The following is a 25,187-nucleotide window of genomic DNA, read 5'->3' as shown; positions in this document are numbered from 1 at the left end:
GTCTCTGGGATTGGCTTGTTGCGCTTCGGGGGCGGAGCCAGCTTGCCTCTCCCGCCCTTTGCCCGAGCACGTCCGGGTCAGTCGGTGTTTGTGAGGGGAAGTGCACGCGGAACGGGCTGTTGCGTGCTGGCGGCTCGGCGGGGAGCGGCGTCGCCATCATGTCGCGGGGCTCTATTGAGATCCCTCTCCGGGACACCGATGAGGCGAGTCGGGGGCTGGGAGGCGGCGGCGCGGCCTGGTCCCGGGGAGGGGGGAGGAAGGGGTGCGCTTTGTGGTGGGTGCCGGCGCGCGGTCTTTCGCCGCTTCCTTCCGTAGTTTTGTCCGGGGCTCGAGGGGGAGTGTCGCTCCCTTCCCTGAGCGCAATAAGTTGCTGGGGTCACAGGTGTGTCGCTTTGCGGAAAAGAACCAAAACCTGCCTTCGCCGGTGCTCCTCGGTGAACGATGTCTGACCGGTGCCAGCCGTGATCTCCCGTGCGTGCTTAGTGGCGTGCTGGTCGGGGAGAGCCGCTGGGAACGGGCGGTCTGTCCGGGGTCCTTCAGTGCCGCGCGTCTGTGGAAAACGGGCAGCCTGCTCTCCCACAATACGTGCTTCAAACATATGCAGCACTCGGGACTGAAGACCCTGCTGGGAGCAGTGTCTAATCTTTAGTTTGTGTTTACTGTATGGTGACCTTGTCCAGCAGAATTCTCCGTTTAGTTCCTTAGATGCTGATTTTTGTGACTGCGCTGGTTAATAAACAGTATGCGTGTTCCTAAATCAGCATATAGACACAGGTAGGGTAGTTGGTCCACTCTGTGAAGTTGTTTCAGTGTGAGTTTAGAAATTTATTTAACTCTTCTTTATCCAAGGTAGACTGTCACAAGCTAAGGTTAAGATTTAAGAGAAGTATTTGGAAATTTACAGGGTATTGTAAAATTTGAAGTTAAGTCATTCCATAGCAGGTAGTAAATTAATACTGTAGCTGAATAAGGTGTTGAAACATACTGCTTATAGATTGAAGAATGTTTTTGTGAACGAATTTCCATACGACTGTAATTGAGTTTTTAAGTCTCCAAAGGTACTTTGCTCTCCGTAGGTTACGTGTTGGGGGGCTTTTTTCTCTGTGACAGAAAATTCTGTCTGAGGTGTCAGTATGAACAGTTGATCTTGGTGCTGATGTTCAAGTTATGGCTAGGACTACTTTGATCCTGAAGTTCTGAATCACATCACTAAGGATTGCTACAAAAGAGATTTTTTTTTTTTTTTTACTGCCTTTCTAGTACTTCCATTTTTATTTGCTGTGTTGGTAATACCTATTTCTCATTATGAACTTTTATTTTGTAGATGAGGGTTCCCTAAATTTAAAAACATCATTATCTGTCAAATAGGACTTACTGTGGGAGACAAACTCAAACTAAAATTGACAATAGTAGCGGAAATATTTTTGCTGGTACTCTGAAGTTTTGCATAGCCAAAACTATAAGCCCTTATAAACTGGATTCCTCTAGTTCAGTCTTCAGAGAAAGAGTTCCTGCATTGGTAAACAGTATACGAGCCTGGGTACAACAACGGCACCTCTTCCTTGCTGTAAAATTAAATTGTATCATAGATGACCAATACTAAAGGCAGCATAACTGAGTAGCGAGTGAACTAACAGGCAGTTAAATTGTGTTCCCAAACATCCCAACTTGGGGATATCTGTTCCTTTTTCCTTATCTTCCATAAGAGAGGAGTAGACACATGAGAAAATAGTACTTGCAAAATAATGTCTGCATGATGAAAAGTTGTTGATGTCTTTTGCTCATGATGACTGTGGTTGTCAATATTCAGAAACGCAGTCAGTTCTTTATAATCTTTGCCACTTTGATATCTTAATTTTATTTGGCATAAAGATGACTTTGCAAAACTTCAGTGCTCCGAGATAAGTCTTGGGTGTTAATTCTCTGACACCTGATTACTTGAAAGATTTTGACTGTATCTGAGATCTTTGTATTACCTGTAGGAGGAGTTGTAGAAATTCAACAGTGTGTGGTCAAGTTGGTTATTAGCTGAACTGCAAAAATTCTGAGTGTGAAGTCAGTAGTGAAAGAAGTTGAGTAAGCATCTCTACTTATTCTCCCTGATTAGTATCCCAAACATTAGTCTGTCTTTTCTCTGATATTTGTGAGAGGTTATCACTTTTGTCTTGTAGAGAATACAATGCATTATCATTCTTTCATTGTCCATAACTTTGTTTAAACACAAATAATTGTTTTTGTTTTGTGCTCTGAAATGTCCCGCTTCCTTTGGGCTCAATGGTAGATAACATTGTTAGTGCTTTGTGGAAAGAAAATCTGTATTGTTTGGTTCTAGGTTATCGAGCTTGACTTTGATCAGTTACCTGAGGGTGATGAAGTTATCAGTATACTGAAACAGGAACATACTCAACTGCACATATGGATTGCCTTAGCGGTTAGTATATATGCAAATTTTATATTTAGATATTATATTCAGATAATCAAATAATAATTTCCAATTCCTTTTATCACCAGAGATAACTGAATTCTGAACAGGAACTTAATGGGATTATTCAGTCACTGGTTCTAGGCCAGATATTTCTGATTTGACATGCGCATATTATGATTTTAATTTAATCTTTTTTTCTTGAAGCAATTCTTCTTGATGCCTGCTTTCTAAGTTTTTGGTTTTTTTTTTCTCAATCCATAGTTTTCCTGGTTTGTGTCTTTGATTATGCAATTCATAAAAAAGGAGGGGCAGTATCTATACTATGCAAAGTATGGTGAAATGTGCAAAAAGTCAAAGAAGTTCAGAGCAAAAACAGTTTGATTCTTCACTTATAAATAGCTGTAAGGCTTGTGTTTTAATGTAAAAATACAAAGTTGGGGTGATGACAGAAAAATATTTGTCGGTATCTGAATGCCTTTGTCTGATTATCCCTACGTTTATGTCTGATTTATCCTTACGTTCTGGAAAAAGAATCTGTGACACCCAAAGCATGAACTTGATAAGTTACTTGCTGGGGTGGTGTTGTCTGTTAAAACTCTATGTTTTATAGCTGGAATACTACAAACAAGGGAAAACAGAAGACTTTGTCAAGCTTTTGGAAGCTGCACGCATAGATGGTAACTTGGACTATAGAGACCATGAAAAAGATCAGATGACGTGTCTGGATACACTGGCAGCATACTATGTACAGCAGGCTCGAAAGGAGAAGAACAAAGATAACAAGAAGGAGCTCATTACGCAAGCTACCTTGTTGTATACTATGGCTGACAAAATTATCATGTATGATCAGGTAAAACCAGAATCTGTTTAAATCAGTATTTGTAACTTATTTAGTGATTGTAAAGAAAACAAGTGTTTATTCACTAAAGGGAAGATAGAAACCGCTCAGGTTTTAAAGTCTGTCAGTGTAGTACATGTAAGCAAAACTTGTAAGCATCTGAAATGTGTGCAGTGCCACCAGTAATAATCATCTCTAGCTTGGGACACCTGATAGGACTATGTCAGTCACCTTTTGGGGGTTGGGAAGGAAGGATTGGTTGTTACTCTCTTGCTTGATAATACATGAACTTTAGAAGTAGATGATAAAGACCCTTTTTGTTTTATTTTTCCTCCTGATATAATAGAAATAAATTAATTGTATAAAACATTATAGTATAGCTAGTTAATCTTTCACGTAGTCTGATCTTCATATTTTACAAAGATAAATGTATAGCAAATTTTTTTCCTTATCTAGAATCACTTGTTGGGAAGAGCCTGCTTTTGTCTGCTTGAAGGTGATAAGATGGACCAAGCTGATGCACAATTCCACTTTGTGCTCAACCAGTCCCCAAATAATATTCCTGCCCTTCTTGGTATGGGTTTGTTGGTATTTGTATAAAAACCTGGTCTCTCCAGTTGAGTTTTGGAATTAATTTTGTGCTTAAGAAGAGGGTGCATATGTGAGCAGAGAGAAAGAATCTGATAAAGAAGTGTGCGCTTTTGACCAGAAACATGTGACGGAGATTACTTTAAACTTGGGAAGTGTACGTAGGTGGAAGAGCTAGGAAAAAGTATAATGTTGCCTAGCATCATCTGAGAACTGTGGGCATACATCCAGTCCAACTACTTATGTTTCCCTGATGATGCCGATGAACTGTATACTCCATTGGAGGTAAAGGTACCATTAGTGAGGTGTCAGCGGGGTGTAACACTTGCATTTTAATTTGTTCGCTAATTGATCTAGTCTTAGTAAGTGCCTTTCCTCTGGACCAGGAAGGAATTATGTTTCCATAGAAAACTATGAAAATGTAAATTTAAGGTGTTCCCTTGTGGGGTTTTTTTATGTACTTGACATCATCAAAGACAATAAAAGTTGTATCTGTCTTAATTTTCTGTTAGTTGTTAACTGTAACTTTTGAAAATCGGCACAGCACAAGTTTACCAGGTGATATGTATGAGCTTCTGATTTATAACTGCTTTGTTTATATTTCTGATTTATTCAAAACTGATATGTTATAACAGGTAAAGCATGCATTTCTTTCAATAAGAAAGATTATAGAGGAGCCCTTGCCTACTACAAGAAAGCATTGCGTACCAATCCAGGTTGCCCAGGTAAGACAAAGTATTTGCTAGTGTAAGTATTTGTTGTGCTTGCAAATTAACTTCAGTCTTCCTAATTCATATACTGAAGGGCTTTTTTGAGTTCTATATCTCTCAAAAAAACCCCAACCCTCATTATAGAGGAGTTCAGGGATTTGTTGTCTTGAAGTGTTTCTTAATTGTTAGAGAAGGAAATTGTGTTTAAGAAAATGCTTTTCATTTTTTGTAATTTTTGCCTTTTAAATAGCTATTAGAAAATGAGAAGTTGCATGTAAGAGAAGTTAAAAATGTATGGGGTTGGGGGGGAACTGTTCAAGACTGTTGCAGAACCTATCCGTGAGCTCATGGAGTAATAAATACTCTAAAGTCTCTTGAGAGATGTGGCATACTTTGCCGTAACCTGTACGAAAAATAATTTATTGCAAAGTTGATGTGTATTCTGTAATCTGATTTAGCATAAGAATCATTGCTGCAAAAGTGGATTTGGCAATGCAAGCCGTACTTTTAAACAAACATCTTTCTTTCACTCCCCTGTTTCACATAGACACAGATTTGAAATTGCTGTATATAAATGTTTCTGAATTCTTAGTTCACAGGCAGTCTGAAAGGGCAATATGATGTGAATTCTCTGTATTAGTCATCTGTACATGATCATGGAAGTTATAGAATGATAAACAGCATTTTTAGCAGTGAATCAGTTGATCATTTGGGGAGAAATGTCTAGTTGTTTGTCTGTTTTCTGAAGGCCTCCTAGTCTCAGGTGAACTTACCCTGCATAAGCCCTTTCATCTTGCAATTTTTTAATGCCTTCCTCTATTATTTTTTAATACATTTCCATAAAAGTAATTTATTTGCTTAGTGTCAGAGTCTTTTGGAGATATAGACCAATGTTCTGGGGAGTGTGTGAGGAAATAGTCTTATGAATCTGTTAAAGTTGGTTTTGCTGCGAAGTGTGGGAGGCTGCCTTTAAAAACAGTAAATCGTTAGATGGCTTTACAGGTTTTAAAGAAATATTAAAAATTCTGCTTTTACTTTAATTGATGTCCACAATGTAAAAAAAAAAATCATAAAGTTGAAACTTTGGGATTCTAAATGGTGTCATCTTGTTCTCTAGCTGAGGTTCGATTAGGTATGGGCCACTGCTTCGTGAAACTGAACAAGTTGGAAAAAGCTCGCTTAGCATTCAGCAGGGCTCTGGAGCTAAATTCAAAATGTGTAGGGGCTTTGGTTGGACTGGCTGTTCTGGAACTCAATAATAAAGAGGTGGGTCTGACTTAACAAGAATATATACTTAGTTTACTTCTTATCTGAAAAAAAACCTTTTTATCATTCGAAAGGTAGTCAGTTTTTAAAAGGGGTAATAACTTTTGTGGTTAAATCATTTTAAGTGTATGTCACTATTGAATGATGTTATAGATGGGTACTTGTGATGTAAGCAGCACATACTGAATAACTTCTGTTGTTAGAAGTCTTCAACTCTTGCTTATTGAGGTGTTAAGTACAGAAAAACAGTGCTAGGTTAACTAATTTAATTAAAATAGTAAAAATCCATGGTGAGATATGTGAATGCATGTGCAATCACTTAAAAACCCCAAAAGTATTGATTTCAGGAATCTAATGAGCAATAGTTATAATATGTACAGTAGCCAGCCTTAGTAATTTGTGACTCTGTGAAGGTTAACTAAATCAGTTTGTACTCAGGATGCTCTGAAAGTCCTCAGATACTTGGACACCTCACTTGCTATGGCAGCTCTTATTCCAGAGCATCAGGAATTTTTTTGAAAGAACATCATGCTAAAAGGAAGATCAAGGTAAAAGACGTCCCAGGAGATTAGTCCTGAGCATAAAGCAACATACAACTTTAACACTTGTTTGAAAGCTTATTTAAGCTGCCTTGGCATGCATGTCACGTGGTAAACCAAAGAATAGGCAAGAACAAATTTTAACTAGGCTGATGAAACTACAGTCAAGTGGTGATCCTACCTCTCTAGATGTTGTATCACTAGAAAAATACATATGCTTATGTAGTTAAATTGGGATCATAAGATTGGAGATGGTTAATCCACGCTAAGGAAGTTATCAGTGGAGGATGGGACCTTTAAGTATTTTTAAAAATCAAAAATTGTTACTTAATTGTATGTTGCTAAAAATTACTGTTAACGCTATCTGTAGAATGCATAGGTCCCTAGAAAGATCTTTTGTTAGCACAGAAAGTCTGAAAACTACTTGGTTTACTACCTCGTGGGGGAAAAAAAGAAATCTGAAGACTTCCATGAAGAATTCCAAAACATGTGGACACGAGAGTTCTCTTTCCTAAAACTAGAGGCACAACTAAAAATACTCTAAAGTCAAATTTTAATAATTTCATGAGTGAGAAAATAATGAAACCTGGTATCTCTTTCTTTTCCTGAAGGTATTTTGACCAAAGTCAAGGGATGAGCCCACTCACCTTAAGCTTTGAAAAATAGTTTTGAAAAGCTGTGATTAAAAGCTGAGCCACTCAAATATGTTTTTTGTTCTTTGTAAGAAATGTATGATCTGTGCTTTGTTTCAAACTGTTTTGACAACTTGCACTGCATAGTTAGTATAACATTGAAGAGTTGACATGGGGAAGGAAGAACACTTTCTCTGGGGAAAAGATACTCTCTGAGTTGCAAACTACTAATTGACATCTCTTCTGTGCTTGGATATTTCTAATGTTTCTCCCTCCTAGAAGATGTTATGATGTCAAATTAAGGTTGTGATTACACTGTGTTCTCATTGAGGTCTGTCTTATTTCTGGTTTTCTTTAATGAAAGTGCTTAGCAGCTTTGAGACCTCTAACCATCTATTGGGTTTGGTTGAAATTGGATGTGAGACTCAAATTATTGGAGAACTTGGACATACAAATAGTGTAATTATAAAACCTCTTTGCCTTTGAAAATTGAACGAAGAATGATATAGTGTCTACTGATCAAGGTATATCGTTATGCTAGGTTTGGAAAGATAGTGCCTTTTCAAACAAATTATGTTTTTTATCTGTCTATTGGTCTTGATCTTATGTCTCAATCTCATAAAAGCTGATCTGATAAGATAGCTCTCTGCTGATAATAATTGTAAAGTAAAGCACAGATGTTACATGATTACTAGATACCATTCTTGGTGTTTCTATTCAGAAATAAATACAGATTTAAGTTGACATGCTTGTGATATAGATTTCATGGGTGTCCCAAATAAATAGCAGTTAACTTTATCAGTTAGGTATTTGAACTTCTAGGTAAGTCAAATATGTACCCATGGAAAACTTCCTTTAAACTGTGAAGTTTCTTTAGAAAAGAATAAGTTGATATAAAGATATCCCTATGTAAACATCACAAACTTGTATCATTTTTTTAATTAGAACTTAAGTTTTAGTAACTCAATTCAATGTCTGAAGTTCTTGTTTAGAATTTGAACATGAGAATATTTTCATTTCACTGTTCAACAAATTGTGTAAAAGGCTGAAATCTAAACCAAGCAGAAACCGAGGACATTGAACAGTAGAAGGGAGGCTATCAGGGTGTAAGTGTGAAATGTCAAAGGACACCAAGACTAAGGTTTGTTTGTTTTGTTTTCCGTAGAAAGTGCTGCTCTGCTCTTTTTCATCCCTGCATGGTGGTTTCATTTCCCATTTTCTGTCTGTATGCTGCAGGGAGAAAAGCTAGTAGCTGAATTTAATTTTTTTCCTGTGAGTCCAGCAAGGTTTTGTCAGAGTTCCTGCAGCCGCCTAGACTGAAGAATAGTTTTGACGATGTTAATAACATACAGCTATTGAGATGCTGCTGATACCTGTCAATGTTTCTTTTAGGCTGATTCCATCAAGAATGGTGTTCAACTCCTCTCTAGGGCTTACACAATTGATCCCAGTAATCCGATGGTGTTGAATCACTTGGCTAATCACTTCTTCTTCAAGAAGGTAAGAGGTCTATGGAATTTTACAATTTAGTAGTTGATAATCTCTGAACAGCAAGGCTTCCAGTGTTAGATTCAATCTCATTTCATCAGGCTAAGTGGTGCCTAATATGGAACTGTTAATCTTAATGGACAAGTGTGAAGTGTTTGACTTAAATTTTGTATAAACTTTTCTGAAGAAAGCCAAGAAAAAGTACACTTTTTTCTTAAGTCAAGGTCACCTTTGTGTCCTGAAGGGTTTTTGGATTTATTTTTTTCCTCTTCCCCCTTCTTCCATGTTTTAAAATATGAAATAGAGAAAAGAACAGTAACCACTAAAACTAAATCTATTGTTATTAGTTTAGTCAGTGCTATGGCTAAAGCTTTCTTGTATTTTCCAGCTATGCTTGTTTAAACAATAAAACACTTGACCATAAAGTGAAGGCTTTAAAATTTCATTGAACTTCCTTTTTTTCAGGACTACGGTAAAGTACAACACTTGGCTCTTCATGCTTTCCATAATACAGAAGTTGAAGCAATGCAGGCAGAGAGTTGTTATCAGCTGGCTAGGTCTTTTCATGTACAGGTAGGGTTTTTGAAGTCCCCTTTGAGATGACACTTAAAAATCTGAGTTATAAAAGTTTATACAAAGCTTACCTGTGAAAACAATACCTGTTCTTTATTTACGTCTTTTTAATTAGGAAGATTATGATCAAGCTTTCCAGTATTATTACCAGGCCACTCAGTTTGCCTCATCTTCTTTTGTACTTCCATTTTTTGGACTGGGTCAAATGTACATTTATCGAGGGGACAAAGAGAATGCATCACAATGCTTTGAGAAGGTTTTGAAAGCCTATCCTAACAATTATGAGACTATGAAAATCCTTGGATCTCTTTATGCAGCTTCAGAAGACCAGGAGAAACGGGATATTGCGAAGGTGAGTTTTGCTTCTGCCGCCATCATACTTTTACATACAAGAGTAGAACTTGAAATCAGACTGTACATTAAGTTATGTAAAACTCAAGGTTACTTGGATGTAGGTATAGGATATTTAATATTGGCTTCATGAGAGATGCTCTTAATTGTGGAGAGTCACAGCTTCTGGACAAAACTGAGACTCCTAAAGGGCTCTGGCTAAAGCAACTCCAGGAATTTAGGAGCCCCATGATATTGTGAAAATGGCAGCATTCTTCCCATATATGTTAAAATTCTCTGAAGGCGGTAAGTTAGCTAGTGATTTCATGAAGATAGCAAATTAGCGATTTCCAGAAAGAGCTTGTCTTTGCTTATTTGGAGGGACAATGTTATGTTTTTAAATGAAAGAATTTTTAAATCTATATGGTTGGGTAAATAAATGCAAAAAAACTTTAGACATCACTTTTCTAGCTTCTCATGTTGGTTTAATAGTTTCTGCTTCTCTAAGACTTTAAGCAGGTGTTACATTCTGCAGAAAAATACAATAATAAAGGAAGGAAACTAATGCGGTTTTTTGGTGACCAAATTGTGCATATGTTTAGGATGTCTTGTTTTGCAGTATGGGTATATCTGTTTAGTGTTAAGGTTAATACCTTGACGTTTTTAAAATTATTTTTAAAAATAAGTTTGTGTGTCAACAAAGAGGCATAATTATTTACTGCTGTTTTTCAGGGACATCTAAAGAAAGTAACAGAACAATATCCTGATGATGTAGAGGCATGGATTGAGCTAGCTCAAATTCTAGAACAGACTGATATACAGGTATTATTAATACACACTTGGTGAAGCTTTTGTGTGTGCTTTTCATAAGAGCACATAGAGCTCATTCTCTTACTTCTTTCATACCTTTCCCCTTCCTTGTAAAGGGTGCACTGTCAGCCTATGGTACAGCCACACGCATTCTGCAAGAGAAAGTACAGGCTGATGTCCCACCAGAGATTTTGAATAATGTGGGTGCTCTGCACTTCAGGCTGGGAAACCTAGGAGAAGCGAAGGTATGTAATTACACAAAGTTTGAACTGAGTTTCTTGATCACCCAGAAGTCTTCCTTTAAGAATATTCTGGAGTGCTTTATTCCTTTTTTTCTTTTTGTACTTTAGAAATATTTTTTGGCATCACTGGATCGTGCAAAAGCAGAAGCTGAACATGATGAGCATTATTACAATGCTATCTCTGTAACAACGTCCTATAACCTTGCCAGACTATATGAGGCGATGTGTGAATTTCATGAAGCGGAAAAGCTGTATAAAAACATTTTAAGAGAACATCCTAATTACGTTGATTGTAAGAAACATTTGGTATTTTAGTTCCACAGTTTTTTCTACTCACTCTGCTCTTCCTCTTGCCCCCAAGTAACTGACCTGTGGTATTTGCTGCAAAGGTGAGATGGTAGCCCTTGCTCAACAAGCTGCAGCTAGCAGCATGCCCCAGTCTATAAATCTGTAGCTTTTTTACTGCTTGTTTTCCATTGTCACCTGCTAACTGTTACTCTTCCCAAAGCTTGCGAAGATGGGAGAGCTGTTTAAAGTGGAGAGAGGAGAATTATGTAACTGGTGTATCCTTCTTTCTTTGAGGTTTCTCAATCGTCTTTAGCTTATGAAACCAATTAAAAAACATTAACTGTTAGAAATCTGCAATTTCTGTATCGCCACTGTGGATGGACATTCCTCTTCATGTGGTGTGTCTTATTGTGAATAGAATATGCAAGGGGTCTTTAATGTTTGCTGTCCTTAGCAGATCAAGAAAAAGATTGCTTTTGAAATTCATGCATGGCCAATATTTTCTTTGTTTGAGATGACTTTAGCCTGTTTCCTGATGTTTATTTTATTTTCTGTTTTTATTTTTAGGCTACTTACGTTTGGGAGCTATGGCTAGGGATAAAGGAAATTTTTATGAGGCTTCTGATTGGTTTAAAGAAGCACTTCAGATAAATCAGGTTTGTAACGCTTTAAGTGTTCGAAGTTAAAATGCTTGAAATACTAACTTAAAATTTTATTTTCCTTTTGCTGCATTTTTATTTTGTTTGTTCACATAAACCGGGGGAAGAAGAGAGAACTGCTGTAATTTGCTCTGTGTATTTTGTTAGTTTCTTTTTTTTTTTTTTAAAGATTGAATTCTTTCTAAGAAAAATAGTATTTTGTGCTTGGAAAAGTAACCTTGCAAGGGAAAACAGTGCTTTTGCAACTTACAGTGAATTTTTATTTAGGACCATCCAGATGCTTGGTCTCTGATTGGCAATCTTCATTTGGCTAAACAAGAGTGGGGTCCAGGACAGAAGAAATTTGAAAGGATATTGAAACAGCCCTCCACACAAAATGATACGTATTCCATGCTGGCTCTTGGCAACGTCTGGCTGCAGACTCTACATCAACCCACAAGAGACAGAGAAAAAGTAATGGGTGTCTGTCTGCCCTGTGTGTGATTTTGTTTAATTTTTGTATGCTGTTAGCTACTTGGAGCCTTTTATTGATGCCTGTTTGGCATCTTACAGGCCATAGAACTTCTGGGTAGATCTTTTTAGTACCCCATTATAGAAATGAGTGATCAATTGGGATACTTCTTTCTGCAGGAGAAGCGTCATCAAGACCGTGCACTAGCAATCTACAAGCAAGTACTCAGAAATGATCCAAAGAATTTGTATGCTGCTAATGGCATAGGTGAATATTAGACTCTAGTTTTCCTTCAGACGTGATGATAGTCTTATATTTCATGCTTTAATATGGAATTGTTTTAGCAGGGCCTGAACGTTATGTGGTGGAGCACAGGAAAGAATAGCTTTTATATGGCAGTTATGTCACTTAGGTTTCAATGGGGAACTTTATTCAGGTAATATTTTGTTTTCTTTGGTAGGAGTACACGAACCTGGAAGCTTATGCTGTACATATTACTTTCCCCTTAGGAGCTGTCTTGGCGCATAAAGGATATTTCCGTGAAGCTCGTGATGTTTTTGCCCAAGTGAGAGAGGCAACAGCAGATATCAGTGATGTGTGGCTGAATTTGGCACATATCTACGTAGAACAGAAACAGTACATCAGTGCTGTGCAGATGGTAACATCTCTAAATTGAACTACATAATGTGTTGGGTTAGATGACTTCTGGATGTTTCTCTGCTGTAGTAGCAGCTGCAAACATTTCTGAATAATGTTTTAAGAAGTTGTAGGTCTATTTCTAGCATGCTGTTGGCTGTCAAGTCTAGATGGAAAAACAAACTGCCAAACTTGGGTGAGAGAACAAAACGCCTACCGACTTGTACACTGGTTTTTTTGGTAGCAGAGTTAAAACATAATTGGGTTAGAATTTTGGTCTTGGAGTTAATTTACAGTCAGAGAGGTTTCAGTCAGTGTAGTTCACTGTATGTGATTTACATTCAGATGTTACTGAAGTAAGTAAATGCAATTTGCTGCTGGCATTTTCTTAATAGTAACACTTACTATTTTTGTTCTTGCGAATGATTGCATAAATAACAATCAGAGCTGTCTGAAAAGCTGACTGTGCCATGACTTCTTTCACCACAGTTAACATCGCAAGGTAATTCATGTTGGAAAAAATCTGTTGAGGTCATCTAGTTCAACCTGCTCAAGCAAGCTAACTTCCAAGTATCAAGCTCTTGTAACTAAATTGACTCAATAGTTGACCAGAAGCACGCAAGTAAGCTGAAAAATAAAAGCGTATGGTGGACAGGACAGAAGCTCAGAACAAGCTTGTTTTGTTGAGTCCACACTGAGAAAAATACTTAATTTGGAGCTATCCTGAAGCTTTTTGTGATAGTTATAAGGAAGAGATACTGGGCCTTTCTTAACCTGATCAAGACCTCAGTAGTCATTATCCTCCAGTGAAGTATTGTTTACAAGCTTTGGTAACGTGATCAAATTCATTCTATTGTGTTTGAATGGGGTCTGTGTTCTTGGTTTTGGTTTTTTTAACACCTTGTTGGTTTTTATTGACAAAAGCCTAATGAAAATCTAACTTCAGCAATTGTTTAAGCAGTGAATTACAGTGGGGAAACTGGGTATTATTTTCACCTTTTGATTTATCAGAAAAAATATTGTACTCATTTGCTAATAGATGTAATTAAAGCTGTTAGTAGAAATATATTTATTTACTGAGGTGTTTTATTGTTCCCTGGGTTCCGCTACGTGGTCAGTGCAAACCACAGTCTGAAATACGCAATGTTGGACTCAGATTTATCTAGCGAGTTCTCTGTCATAAAGCATACAAATTCAAGGCAGACTTGAGCTAAATACAAAATCTTTGACTCTAAATGTGAGTGAAAATTGGGCGCTCACAGTACAGTGCCATCCAAGAGTAGTACTTGAGGCACTGCAGCTCAGGGCAGTTTCTATATTGAGCTGGAAATAAAAGTTACTTTGTATTTCTTAATATGTTGGAGGTTTGGAAAGGGTGAGTGATGACTTGAGAAAAGGGTATGTCAAAGAAAGGGCGCTCTTTACTGAAACAGTTAAGTTTCATAAGTGTTTGAAGCTTTAATTCTAGACCCATAAAACCTATAGTAACAAGTCTTCCTTTACACTTTAGAACAACTAGATATCCTTTGGCATGCCAAGTTATTCAGCTAGGTGGACAGAACCAATTTGATGTGGAGTTATCTGAAAGATGGGAATTTTTTTAAACTAATTGCATCAGATACATGGAATTACTACATTAAATATATTTCAATTTGTAAAATGTCTTGTGTGAGTGAAGAAAATAGATTCCCCCCCCCCCCCCCCCCCATACTGCAGAGAGTAATAGAGTGCTCTTAAAAAGAGTCACATTTATTGGATTTTGTTACAATAGATGGTACTTGCAAAATATTCTGTTGTATTTTAAGACCTGCAGAGCCTCTGGGACTGCTGCCAGTTTCCAGAAAAATCAGGTGCTTGCTATGGAATAGCAGAAAGAATTTTCTGATCCGTGAAAAGGACACATCCATGTAGCATGACACACTTCTTTAAAAAAACTGAAGGCATGTGAACAGTAGTGCTTTTTAGGAATAGAAACATTTGCTGGAGTTAGCTAACCAAAATAACTAACCATTGTCACGTCGTCTTTTGATTTTTTTTTTTTTCTTCATTTTTAGTATGAAAACTGCCTCAGAAAGTTCTATAAGCATCAAAATACTGAGGTATTGTTATATTTGGCCCGGGCACTCTTCAAATGTGGCAAATTACAGGAATGCAAACAAACTTTGTTAAAGGTATGAATGTAAAACATCATATATCACAATAAAATTACTGTAAGTTGATGCATGTTTGTCTCTAAATTTGGTAGTCTGGTATTGAAATAATGGTGTTTATTCTCTGTATGTCACTTCAGTATACCTCTGTATCACATTGTAGCATATCTTAAAAACATTATTTTTATTTACAGGCCAGGCATGTAGCGCCAAGTGATACAGTCCTTATGTTTAACGTGGCTTTAGTGCTTCAGAGACTAGCTACCTCTGTCCTGAAAGATGAAAAAAGCAATCTAAAGGAGGTGCTTAATGCTGTGAAAGAACTGGAGCTAGCCCACAGGTAAAGCTGATTTATTCCTAGTCATTATAATCTATTTTGTTGTTCCCTTACAGTAAACGGTCACAAATCTGGTTAGAAGAGCGAACAATCATCTCCTATGAAACACTGTATGTAACTCTAGAGTTTCTAGTAGGTAAACAAAGATTGGGCCTGACAAAACTATGGATTCAGACTTTGCTCCAGAGCCAGTTTTGTTTGGCCAGGTGACCAGTATGTATTTCGCAAGGGATGTTGTATTACAGTGACCAAGATACACTTCTTCCTGGAAGAGCATAGTTGAAAAAAATGTTGAAATTATTCTATGAATGTAATACTTTTTTTTGACTGTTTCCTTCAAAACAACCTATAAAGCTCAAAACCAAATCTATTTATATTATAAAAGCCTAGTTAATGACCAGTAGTCCTTGAAAACTAATTTCACCCTCCTGTTGACAAGTAAAGTCTAAGCTCTCTTGTGGCTTAAGAACAGAAGCAGTTTAAGTGCATTTCAGATCTTTTAGGTGTCTTAATCTGGACAGAAAACAGTGTGATTAATCTGATCCAGTTGTCACTTCATATGCACAAGAATTTGAGTTCAGCCTAGCACAAAAACACTTCATTTAAAATGTCTTTGGAATATGGGAAGAAATGGTGGTAATCTTGAAAGTTAGAAAATTGTTTTCCTTTAAATGAATTGGAGAAAATGTTTTCAAAACACTGATCATCATAGCTTACCCATCTACCTGAAGGTATGTTGTATTCAAAAGGGCCTATCAGCTAGGTTCAAGGTGGCTGTTCTGGAAGGATGTTTTAAAAAGTAAGTTTTCATTCCTTTTCTTATGCTGGTTTCAAGCACTTGAGCTGTGATGGATAAGGAGCTGTGATGGATGGGGTCAGCAGTGTACTTACTACTAAAAGCCAGTAAATGATATCTTCTAATTATCTGTAGAATTTTTCTGGGCTTTTGTTCTGCTATAGAGTGGTTTCAGAATGTTTTAAATGTGGAGAACTCTGTACTTTTATGCTGTTGTATTAAAAGGGGCTGCACACAGAAAATTGGTGAGGTTTCCTCATCAGTTTAGTTTTATAGGATTGTAATTCAGGAGTAAATGCTTTGTTTTAAGGCAAAATTACAATAAATACGTAAGTAGTACCAGTTTTGCTTAATTTTGTTTATTGTTTTTTTTGTCCAGGTACTTCAGTTACTTGAGTAAAGTAGGTGATAAGATGAGATTTGACTTGGCACTTGCTGCTACAGAAGCCAGGTAAAAAGCAAACAAACAAAAAAACCCCTCCAAAACACAAAACACAAAACCACAAACAAATCCTTCATTCAGAGATCAAATGTAATGTTTTTGTCTTGTTTTTTCATAATAAAACTGGATTCTAAGATTTCAACTGACAAGTTCTTAGAACGCTAGAAATACAAGTGCAGGGTTACTCCCTACTACTATTTCATTATTTTCCTCTCTCTGCTTTCTGATGTTTTTGTGTCATCTAAAACATTCAACACTTGGTGTCTGCCATTAGATGGAGCCTGCGAAACTTTGGCTGTTTTAGTGGCAAATTTGCTACCAATGAGAGTGCAGTTAAACATCTCTAGCTCTCGCTGTTTTGACTTGAAACATGATAATGTAACAGGTTTGCTTTCATGTAGATTTTTTGAGGTGCTTCATGGGTGAATAGCATGGGTCAGTTATTGAAACACGAAAAAAATTTGTTGCAAAGTCTAGTCTGCTTCAACTTTTGCTCAGGGTAATGAGTTTGTATGCAACCCTATTCAAATCATTTTCCTTGTAAGCTTATTTCTTAGTTTTTCACTTAGTAGGCCCTATGTTTCATTTATTGGACATTCTTCTAAGATTTTCATAGCCTCATACAAATAACATCTGTTGGCCATCATCCACTGTACATATTAAATAGGTATCATTAAAGCACTTTGTACAGACAGGAATATTTTGATCTTAAAAGAAACATCATTGTACTATGAGCTAAGAGGGTATTGAAAGCACCTTGCTTTGATGTTTCATGAGACTTGAACACTTAGTGCAACCTTAACTCTTACACAGTTGGGTTTTTTACCTACCTTTCTGAGTGGGTTTGCTAGTATGTAGTGATTAAATACAAGTTCTTATTAACCATATTTCTGAAGCTGTCCATATTACTTGAGATCATTCCTTTTATGTTCATGTGTGTTTTTGCTTATATAAATTGGCTAAATTTTAAGTGTGAAGCAGTGTGTTCTGAAATTGTATATTGCAATTTAAAGATAAATTAGCTTACGGGAAAGTGCTTTAGTTTACGCAAAAATCTGTGCTACACTTCTGTTATGCTATTTTGGGTAGCTTTTTTTTCTTTTTGAGGCAATATGAACGTACTGTTGTGATTCATGCTCTTTATAAAATGGTTTCTTGTTGTAGTATTTGTCTGCCACCTTCCTTTGTTTGAAAACATTGCTTGTTACAGGCAGTGCTCTGACTTACTGAGTCAAGCCCAGTATCATGTGGCTCGGGCACGCAAGCAGGATGAGGAAGAGAGGGAGCTACGTGCGAAGCAAGAGCAGGAAAAGGAGCTGCTTCGCCAAAAACTACTTAAAGAACAGGTTTTATTCTGTTACATTCTGTATGCTATATCTTTTTGAAAAGTATACTTTATTATTAAACAGTATATCAACAATATATATGCTCTGTGGTAGTACCTGGCGTTACTGATAAAATGTCTAGTAGCTATTTTTTGTAGTACAGTAAATGCTAGCAGAAAATGTTATAGTGAACAGGTGATACTCACTCTTTCTTCCCCTTAGCCTCAGAAATAGATTTTAGTTTTTATAGTGAAATAAAATTGGTGCCCTAGAAGGTCTGCAATCCAATTTCTGTACTGACAGGCTGGATGAGGAAGTACTTGGTGCAACAGTTCTTCTGGACTTTTGCCTACTTCAGCATAGGCTTGTAGAAGAATTTTTTTTTTTTCCAATTGGACCTTCTGCTGTGATATAGACTGTCTAAAGTCAATTTTCCAGTTTCTTGTCAGCAAATAATTTATGCGCTTGCAGTTGTAACACTGCAATGCTGCAGACACAATAGTAATGCTTAGTTTTCTCTCTGTTTCAGGAAGAGAAGCGCCTAAGAGAAAAAGAAGAACAGAAGAAACTTCTGGAACAAAGAGCTCAATATGTGGAGAAAACCAAGAATATTCTGATGTTCACTGGTGAAGTAGAAGGATCAAAGGAGAAAAAACGTGGTGGTGGTGGAGGCAGGGTAAAAACAAAAACTTCTTTTTTTTTTTTTTTAATCTCCTTCATTTTCCGCTTTTGATATGTATATGGTCTCTTGCAGTAGCACAGGTTTTAATTTCAAACTCCTAGGCTCCATGGAGTGAAATTGCACAGGTTTAATACCCAAATGCAAAAATTGAAAGCTAGTACTGAGAAGTTCCAAGCACATTGGCATTGTCAAAATCTGTTCTACTAAATTGTTAAAATAGCAGAAGTTCATTATTCTATTAAGTGCAAATGTGGAATCAGTCTCTTAATGATATCAATCTACAGATTATGGGAAAGCTGGCACAAAGGTCTGTGTTTTCATATCTTCGAAAATATATTCAGTTAAAATTTCTTTTTTGAATTGTTTTCTGGTAGCTTTTTAACTGGAAGGTGAATAATAGGCTATATTGTGGGGCTCTTATTTATTATAGCGTTCCAAAAAAGGAGCGGGGGAATTTGATGAGTTCGTCAATGATGACAGTGATGAAGATTTGCCCGTGTCTAGAAAGAAAAAGAAGAGGAAGGGCAGTGGTAGCGAACAAGATGGGGAAGAAGAGGAGGGTGAGAGAAAGAAGAAGAAGAGGAGGAGGTAACTGATACTTCAGTGTTAGAGTTCCCTGAGAAATAGTATGTTTTTTAAGTATATTCTCATGCAGTCTTTCTTAATGATTTAAAAAATGCACTGTTGTCATGAGGTCACATGATTAATTTTTATTTACACATGCACGTTATAGGATTTAAGCAGCCACTCTGCAAAAGAAGCATGAGTAACACTTGGTAAACTGGACATTTCTGGAGACTTTTATTTTTGCATGTGTTACATTTTTTTGTGATATTATGCTTTACGTCATATAAAATATGTTTCTGTTTAAGACCCCAGAAGGCAGATGAGGGGAGTGACGATGAAGAACATGAAAATGGTCCAAGACCTAAAAAACGACGTCCACCCAAAGCAGAGAAAAAGAAGGCTGTAAGTTAAACCCTGAATAACTGCATCACTTTCCTAAGTATGCATCTCCCTAGTCAAGAGAGATTTATTAATGTTGAAAATTACAACGAAACTACTTCTAGAAAACTGCCTTCGAGCTTATTTTTATCCTTCTGCCCTGTTGCTGTTGCTGCTTCAAGGGTGAAAAGGATATGTCTGAAGCTGTCTAGAATTAAGTGATAGTAAATGGAAAGTTCTGATGACTTTAGAAGAACTGTTAAAAGCACATGTGGTTTTCTGAATATGTTTCTATGTTTGGATGCTGTGCTTTAACCAGCCACATGAACAAGCAGTCCTTTGTTTTTCCCTTATACAGCCCAAACCAGAACGTCTGCCTCCTTCAATGAAAGGAAAGATCAAATCAAAAGCCATCATTTCATCAAGTGATGATTCTTCTGATGAGGATAAACTCAAAATTGCTGATGATGGGTAGGAACCTTAATTAACTTTGTATGTACTAAAGTTTCAATGCACGCTTTCAAGAGAAACTGCAGTGTTAACAATAATGAGATAATGTGAAGATAATGAGAAACCTTTCATTGTACTCACAACATCACTTTCCACTGCAAATTAATTCCACTCATTCTTCTCATTCTGATTACACTAGCATTACTCAAATACTGGTGTCTAACTTTATTTTTAAGCTAAGGATAGCATCTTTTAATTCTGGATTTTTTTTCTTTTCCCTACAGACATGCTAGGAATAGCAACAGTGATTCAGATGATGGGGAGCGGCAGCATAGCAAACGCATTGTTTCTGATAGTGATTCTGATAACAGAAACAAATCTGGTAGCGAGGCAGGGAGTCCAAGGAGGTCCAGCGTCCACCCATCTGAGGAAGATTCTGACAGTGACAGATCGGCTAGAAAAAGGAGGCGGTCAGATTCGGAGCAGTCTGACAATGAGTCTGTACAGTCAGGGAGAAGTCATTCCGGTGGTTCAGAAAACGAATCTCACCCAGCTTCTCACAGTGCTGACTCGGACAGAGATTCTGAGAGAGGATCTGACAATGAGGGTTCTGGCAGAGGATCTGGTAATGAATCTGAACCAGAAGCATCCAACGATGAGAGGTCTGAAGGTGGTTCAGATGACAGTGATTAAATCTAAATTACAGACCATCTTTTTAAAATGTTCATGTAAATATATTTCAGTATAGGGAAAATTCAATTTTTATATTTGAAAACTGTGATTTAAAAAAAACTTAATGTTTTAGTAAACTGTTGTGAGACCTTCCTGTGATTCTTTCTATTAGCAACTAATGGATGTTTCTGTAAGTTGGCTTATGGTGTATTCTTAAATTGAATCTGCTGTAGATGAAGAACAGAATCCCTGTACTATAATCACCACATCAAGGATGGAATGCATGTAAAAACTATAGAACATAAAATCTCTGTTTAGGTGGTTCCAGCGTGGCTAAAATTGTGTGTTCTGCGCTTATACGTGCATAGATGGATCTTATAATTCTACCAAATGGAAAAATGAGCTGTGGATATTTATCTTTTTCCTCATTGTTAATAAAGTTCAGTAGGGAGGATTTTCTTACTTTCTATTAAAGAATACATTTGCCATGGTGCAACTCCTCATGTTTCCCAGAGTTTGTTCTTTTGCTTCTGTTTTTCTATTAAATCAGGTTGAAAAGATGCAGATATTAAAGAAATTTTATAAAGTAACGCTGCAGATGTGGATGAAATATTTAAATTGGCAGGTAAGAAGAAATGTAGAGAACTCCATGGTACTTAAGAAAAGCTGCCAATGTCACAATAAACTGTTCCTGCTTATATGCTTGGAGTGATTTATTTTGCCCCCTTAAAAGGTATAAGCAGAATACCTGAAAATGTCAAATCTGACAAAGGAATATGTTTTGAGGAAGTAGTCTTTATTTTAGCTTAAGTGCATCTCTTCTGTAATGAAGTACTTTCATATAATGTGTTCAGGAACAACAATGAAAAATTGCTGTGTTGTAGACGAAAGTGAATGTGATTTCTCCCTGCAGTTCTGAAAGACACTGTATTTTGCACCAGTCAAAAAGATTTCCCTGCCCCCCTAATGTTTTTCCTTGGTCGTCAAGTCCTACATTAAGCATTCGCTAAGAGAAGATTATGTAGATCTGAGTAGTGTATTACTACTGGTTTTAATAGAGCATACAGCCTAAGCTATGTGGCTTGGTTTTTAGGTCTGGATTGTCACAACTGATCGTTCACTTCACGTACTAACTGAAATCTAAGTTTCCCATGCTGCTATTTCTGATTTGCTGTGAGCATTAGCTGTTCTCATTGTGTATGGTTTTTTCATGTGTTTATGGGCTGTTGGTAACCATAACAGACCAAAGCAGGATGTAGAACCGTTGAGACGTCTCTTTTCGTGGCTCAGTTTCGTATCAAATTTCTGTATTTGATCTTACCTAAAACTTGCATGCTTGGTAACAGTCAGAATAGAAAAATCGCTATCATGCTTGCTGGATTACAGCAAAACTTAACTCAGTCGTCTTGTTGATATAGTCACTTAGGTGGAAGATGTGCCACAGTCCAAGAATGGAAGCTAGATAGCTTTGAAAACATGCGCTTGAGGAAAATTGGTGGCCCTCGTAGGCAGTGATTCTCCTATCAAGAGAGTCATGACCGAGGTGCTCACCTCTTTCAAAGTCACAAGGAAGCAGTGGATAGATGAGGTATGTGTGCTTGATGTCACACTGCTTCACTTATGAAGCTATGAAGAAGTGTGAGGAAATTAATGCAACTAAGGAGAACTAGTACATGCAAGGTGAAACAAATGGAGCACTGGCAGCAATGGAAAGTGTGAGAGTAACCAGCTTTTAACAACAGGAAGAAAAATGTACAGCACTTACTGTGGGACCTTAGAAACTTTTTTCTGCCTCAAATATATCTCCGCTATCACAGCCTTCTCTATTGTTATTAACTATATCTTTCTTATGAAAGGTCTACAGGTCTTCGTTTGGTGCTGTATGTAGCAAAATACATTTTCTGTACATAGAAGTTAGCTCTTTAGATAGTGTTGAATGGGTCTTCAGATCTAACATCCAGTTGGAATCAAATATTTTCTGTAAGTGTGAAATAAAAGGGGTTTCTGTATATCTATTGTCTGAGGAGTAAATGCATTTTTTTAGTTTGCACAGTCAGAAAGGATGCTTGTAAGACGAGTTTATGACTTTGAAGGGCTTGAAATGTATGATACACAAGAGACCAATCAGCAGGGAAAGAAAGGGGGTAGGAGATGTGTTTGCTTCAATTCCCCTGCTTTTACTAAGCAAAAGGGGGGGGGGGGGGAAAGTCAACTTTTCTTTTTTCTTCTCTTTGATTAGGAGTGTTAATGGGAGGATTAAGGTTATATAAAAAGTCATGTGTTGCTGTAATTGGAGAGAAAGCTGTGTTTTAGCTTAACTCATATTTTCTAAGGCTTTGTTTTTTGAAAGTGCAGTGGTGGAATAATGTTGCTGTCATTCTCTTGGCAGCATTCCTTGCTTTCTGAAGTAGGTGGTTGGCTTGCAGCTATTAAATTCCTTTATTTATAACAGCAATCTATTCCAGAATAAAATACAGAGAGTTAGAAGTGTAATACTGCATTGCTATAGAAGTGTTTTATTCCTAGTTTCTGTTATGCATCCACTAACAAGTTGCATGACTGTATGAAAAGTGTTTCTTATTGAGCTCTGTTGCAGTTTAGCATTTTGCTCTCCTCACATGTGAGCACATCTCTAGAATACAGTAGAAAAGGGTTCTGTAGAATTTGCTGTTAGCAAGCAGTTGATTTAAAAAAAAAAAAAAAAAAAGAATCCTGACATATACACTAGGCCCTTCACAGAACAAACACTTAGAATGTAACTTAAAAAAAATTAAAGTGGCTGAGTTGTTGTGTGGTCTGAGGTATTTGTTTTTTCGTTTTGATCCACCTGCTCAAGTTTTTCAGCAACTTTTCCAGGTCGGTACTTGGTGGGAAGGATTAGCTGTCACTGCTGAGTAACAAGGCATCTGTGCATAAATGGATTAATTTTCTTTCTAAATGTCCACGTCTGCTAATTTAACTGTGAAAACAACAGTAGTCTTTCCACGTAGAGGGGAGGTGCAGGAATATATTTGGGAATGTACTGACATAGTAGGAGCACAGCTAGAATGATATCAGTTCTTTTTATAAGGAGGGGCCTCTTTCTGCTAAGAAGTTGCTTTCCACTCTAAATATTTCACTGTTTAGTGTTTATTGTAGCAAAGCCTTTTCCTAGGGAGCTGATTAATACTATTGACATCTTATATTAAAACTTGCAGGCTTTCTGAAACAGATTTCCTCCCTACTTTCTGCAGTTTCTTTGCTCTCATAATGTAGAGCTCCCATGACCTACTTCGTGGATAGTAGTAGCTAGCTTACAGTAAATGAATCTTGAATTCAAAAGTTACCAGGAAAAATTCCTACAGCTGAAGCTGCAGTCAGCAAGGACAAATGCAGTATTAATATGGATAACAAAACAAGTTGACAAAATGGATGTGAAAGAGGGTATATAACCAAATGCTTATTCTTCTCATAACTAGTAGTATTTGCTACTCTCCTAATAATAATAATAATAATTTATTATTTAGCTAAACACTGCAGTTGCTCTACAGAAGAGGATTTGAATTGGAGACAGAATCTAAGGGGATACCAAATTTGGGAATACTTGGGAGAAAAATTCAAAGTAAGTATACTGAAAATGTGTAGTATTTCTATCTTATCTATGAATTTCAGTCTACGCATCCACTCAAACTTGGTGTGGTTTATACTAGAAATATGTGAAAGTTGAGGATTTTTTTAGTCTTGGCAGAACCTATAGGAGGTATAGTTGTATAGTTATGCACATCTTGTTTTCCTTTGATCCATAACTACTAGAGAAGTTAAAAATGCTCATCAAAGTTATGTTATTTGAATTACACTGATTCTATTGTCAGGGATAGACCTGTCCTTTGGGGTTGTGTTCTTCCCCTTTTTAATTTTTCCTTTACCCTTAGGCAAAAACTCCTTTCTCTGCAACCTCCAGAGCTTGGGACTGGCTAAGTATTTGGCCTGCAAGCTATATCATATTGGCACACTTGATTGAGTTTAACTTTTTCTTAGAACTCCATTTGAAGTTATACATGCTAAAGTCTATATTGCTGCTTCTAAATATGTATCATCATTATCTTATGCATGTTGCTGTATCTGACTGTTTGGAGATGCCCTCAACATTGTTATGATGTTGATTGAACTCCAGATGTGTTGAGAGTCTCATACCTTTCAACCCATTCCTTGTTGACCGAAATTACAAATACCCTGCTTTAGTCAAAGAAACAGTTTCTGGTTAGCACCTTAGGGTGAGTGTCACATGGCAGTGACTTCAGTGGTGTTTTGTGTTGCCTTAAAAGGGTACAAGTAATGCTCTTGCTCTTTAAAGTTTTTTTGAACCTTTTGGAGTTCTTAGCTCATTAATCTGCTCTCTTACATCTGTTTAAGGCTGTGCAAATAACCACACGGTAATTACAACAGCCAAAGTGTTCCTGGACATGTTGAGGAGTATCATGGCTCCACTCTGGATTTAGGGCTAAGATCACTGGTGTCCTGTCAAAGGTGCAGTTCACTGGTCACACAATACCTTCAGACAGATACAGTCTGGAACATTCTGGCTTAGACCTATTTTCTAATGCATAAATGACTTTCTAATTTAGGTCATAGAGCTAGTAGTAGAGAACCTAATCTTTGCTAGCTGCTCACTCTCTGACAACAGGACGGAAGTGATTGTAGTTTCAGAACAATCTCTTGCAATGCTGTATTCCCTCTGGCTGTTGCCACAAATCTGTTGAGAGGAAATTCTTTGGTGTCTTCTCACCTTTGCACCTGAAGGTTCTGGGTATACAGGCACTGTGAAATCATCAGACTGCTTCGAGCAGGACTCTTTTAAGCAGACGCAAGGTATTGATACATACCGGTCTTGACTTTTCTTGCACTGGTGACGGTTTACTACCCATTTTGAAGAT

General features: G+C 37.1%; 1 protein-coding gene across 1 annotated transcript; it reads left to right on the top strand.

Moving 5' to 3' along the window:
- The first annotated feature begins 76 nt into the window (after positions 1-76).
- CTR9 (CTR9 component of Paf1/RNA polymerase II complex) lies at positions 77-20,984 on the top strand. The gene is made up of 25 exons (XM_075425983.1): positions 77-203; positions 2,333-2,431; positions 3,036-3,275; positions 3,720-3,837; positions 4,487-4,576; positions 5,679-5,827; positions 8,391-8,498; positions 8,952-9,059; positions 9,175-9,411; positions 10,122-10,211; positions 10,316-10,444; positions 10,550-10,733; positions 11,297-11,385; positions 11,656-11,841; positions 12,019-12,106; positions 12,349-12,497; positions 14,530-14,646; positions 14,820-14,965; positions 16,138-16,209; positions 17,411-17,546; positions 18,055-18,201; positions 18,638-18,795; positions 19,080-19,176; positions 19,511-19,623; positions 19,887-20,984. The coding sequence occupies exons 1-25, from the start codon at positions 159-161 to the stop codon at positions 20,293-20,295; spliced, it is 3,504 nt and encodes a 1,167-aa protein (XP_075282098.1). The 5' UTR covers positions 77-158; the 3' UTR covers positions 20,296-20,984.
- Positions 20,985-25,187: the final 4,203 nt, after the last annotated feature.

Source organism: Opisthocomus hoazin, chromosome 7 (genome assembly GCF_030867145.1).
Source record: "Opisthocomus hoazin isolate bOpiHoa1 chromosome 7, bOpiHoa1.hap1, whole genome shotgun sequence".
NCBI classification, from domain to species: Eukaryota; Metazoa; Chordata; class Aves; order Opisthocomiformes; family Opisthocomidae; genus Opisthocomus; species Opisthocomus hoazin.
This window is presented reverse-complemented; position numbering and strand designations above follow the sequence as displayed.

What these genes read in the sequence shown, in the direction of transcription:
- CTR9 (XM_075425983.1), top strand. Translation starts at nt 159, where the DNA reads ATGTCGCGGGGCTCTATTGAGATCCCTCTCCGGGACACCGATGAG. An exon ending in ACATATGGATTGCCTTAGCG is followed by an intron (nt 2,432 to 3,035) that starts GTTAGTATATAT and finishes TATGTTTTATAG; the next exon opens with CTGGAATACTACAAACAAGG. An exon ending in AGAAACGGGATATTGCGAAG is followed by an intron (nt 9,412 to 10,121) that starts GTGAGTTTTGCT and finishes GCTGTTTTTCAG; the next exon opens with GGACATCTAAAGAAAGTAAC.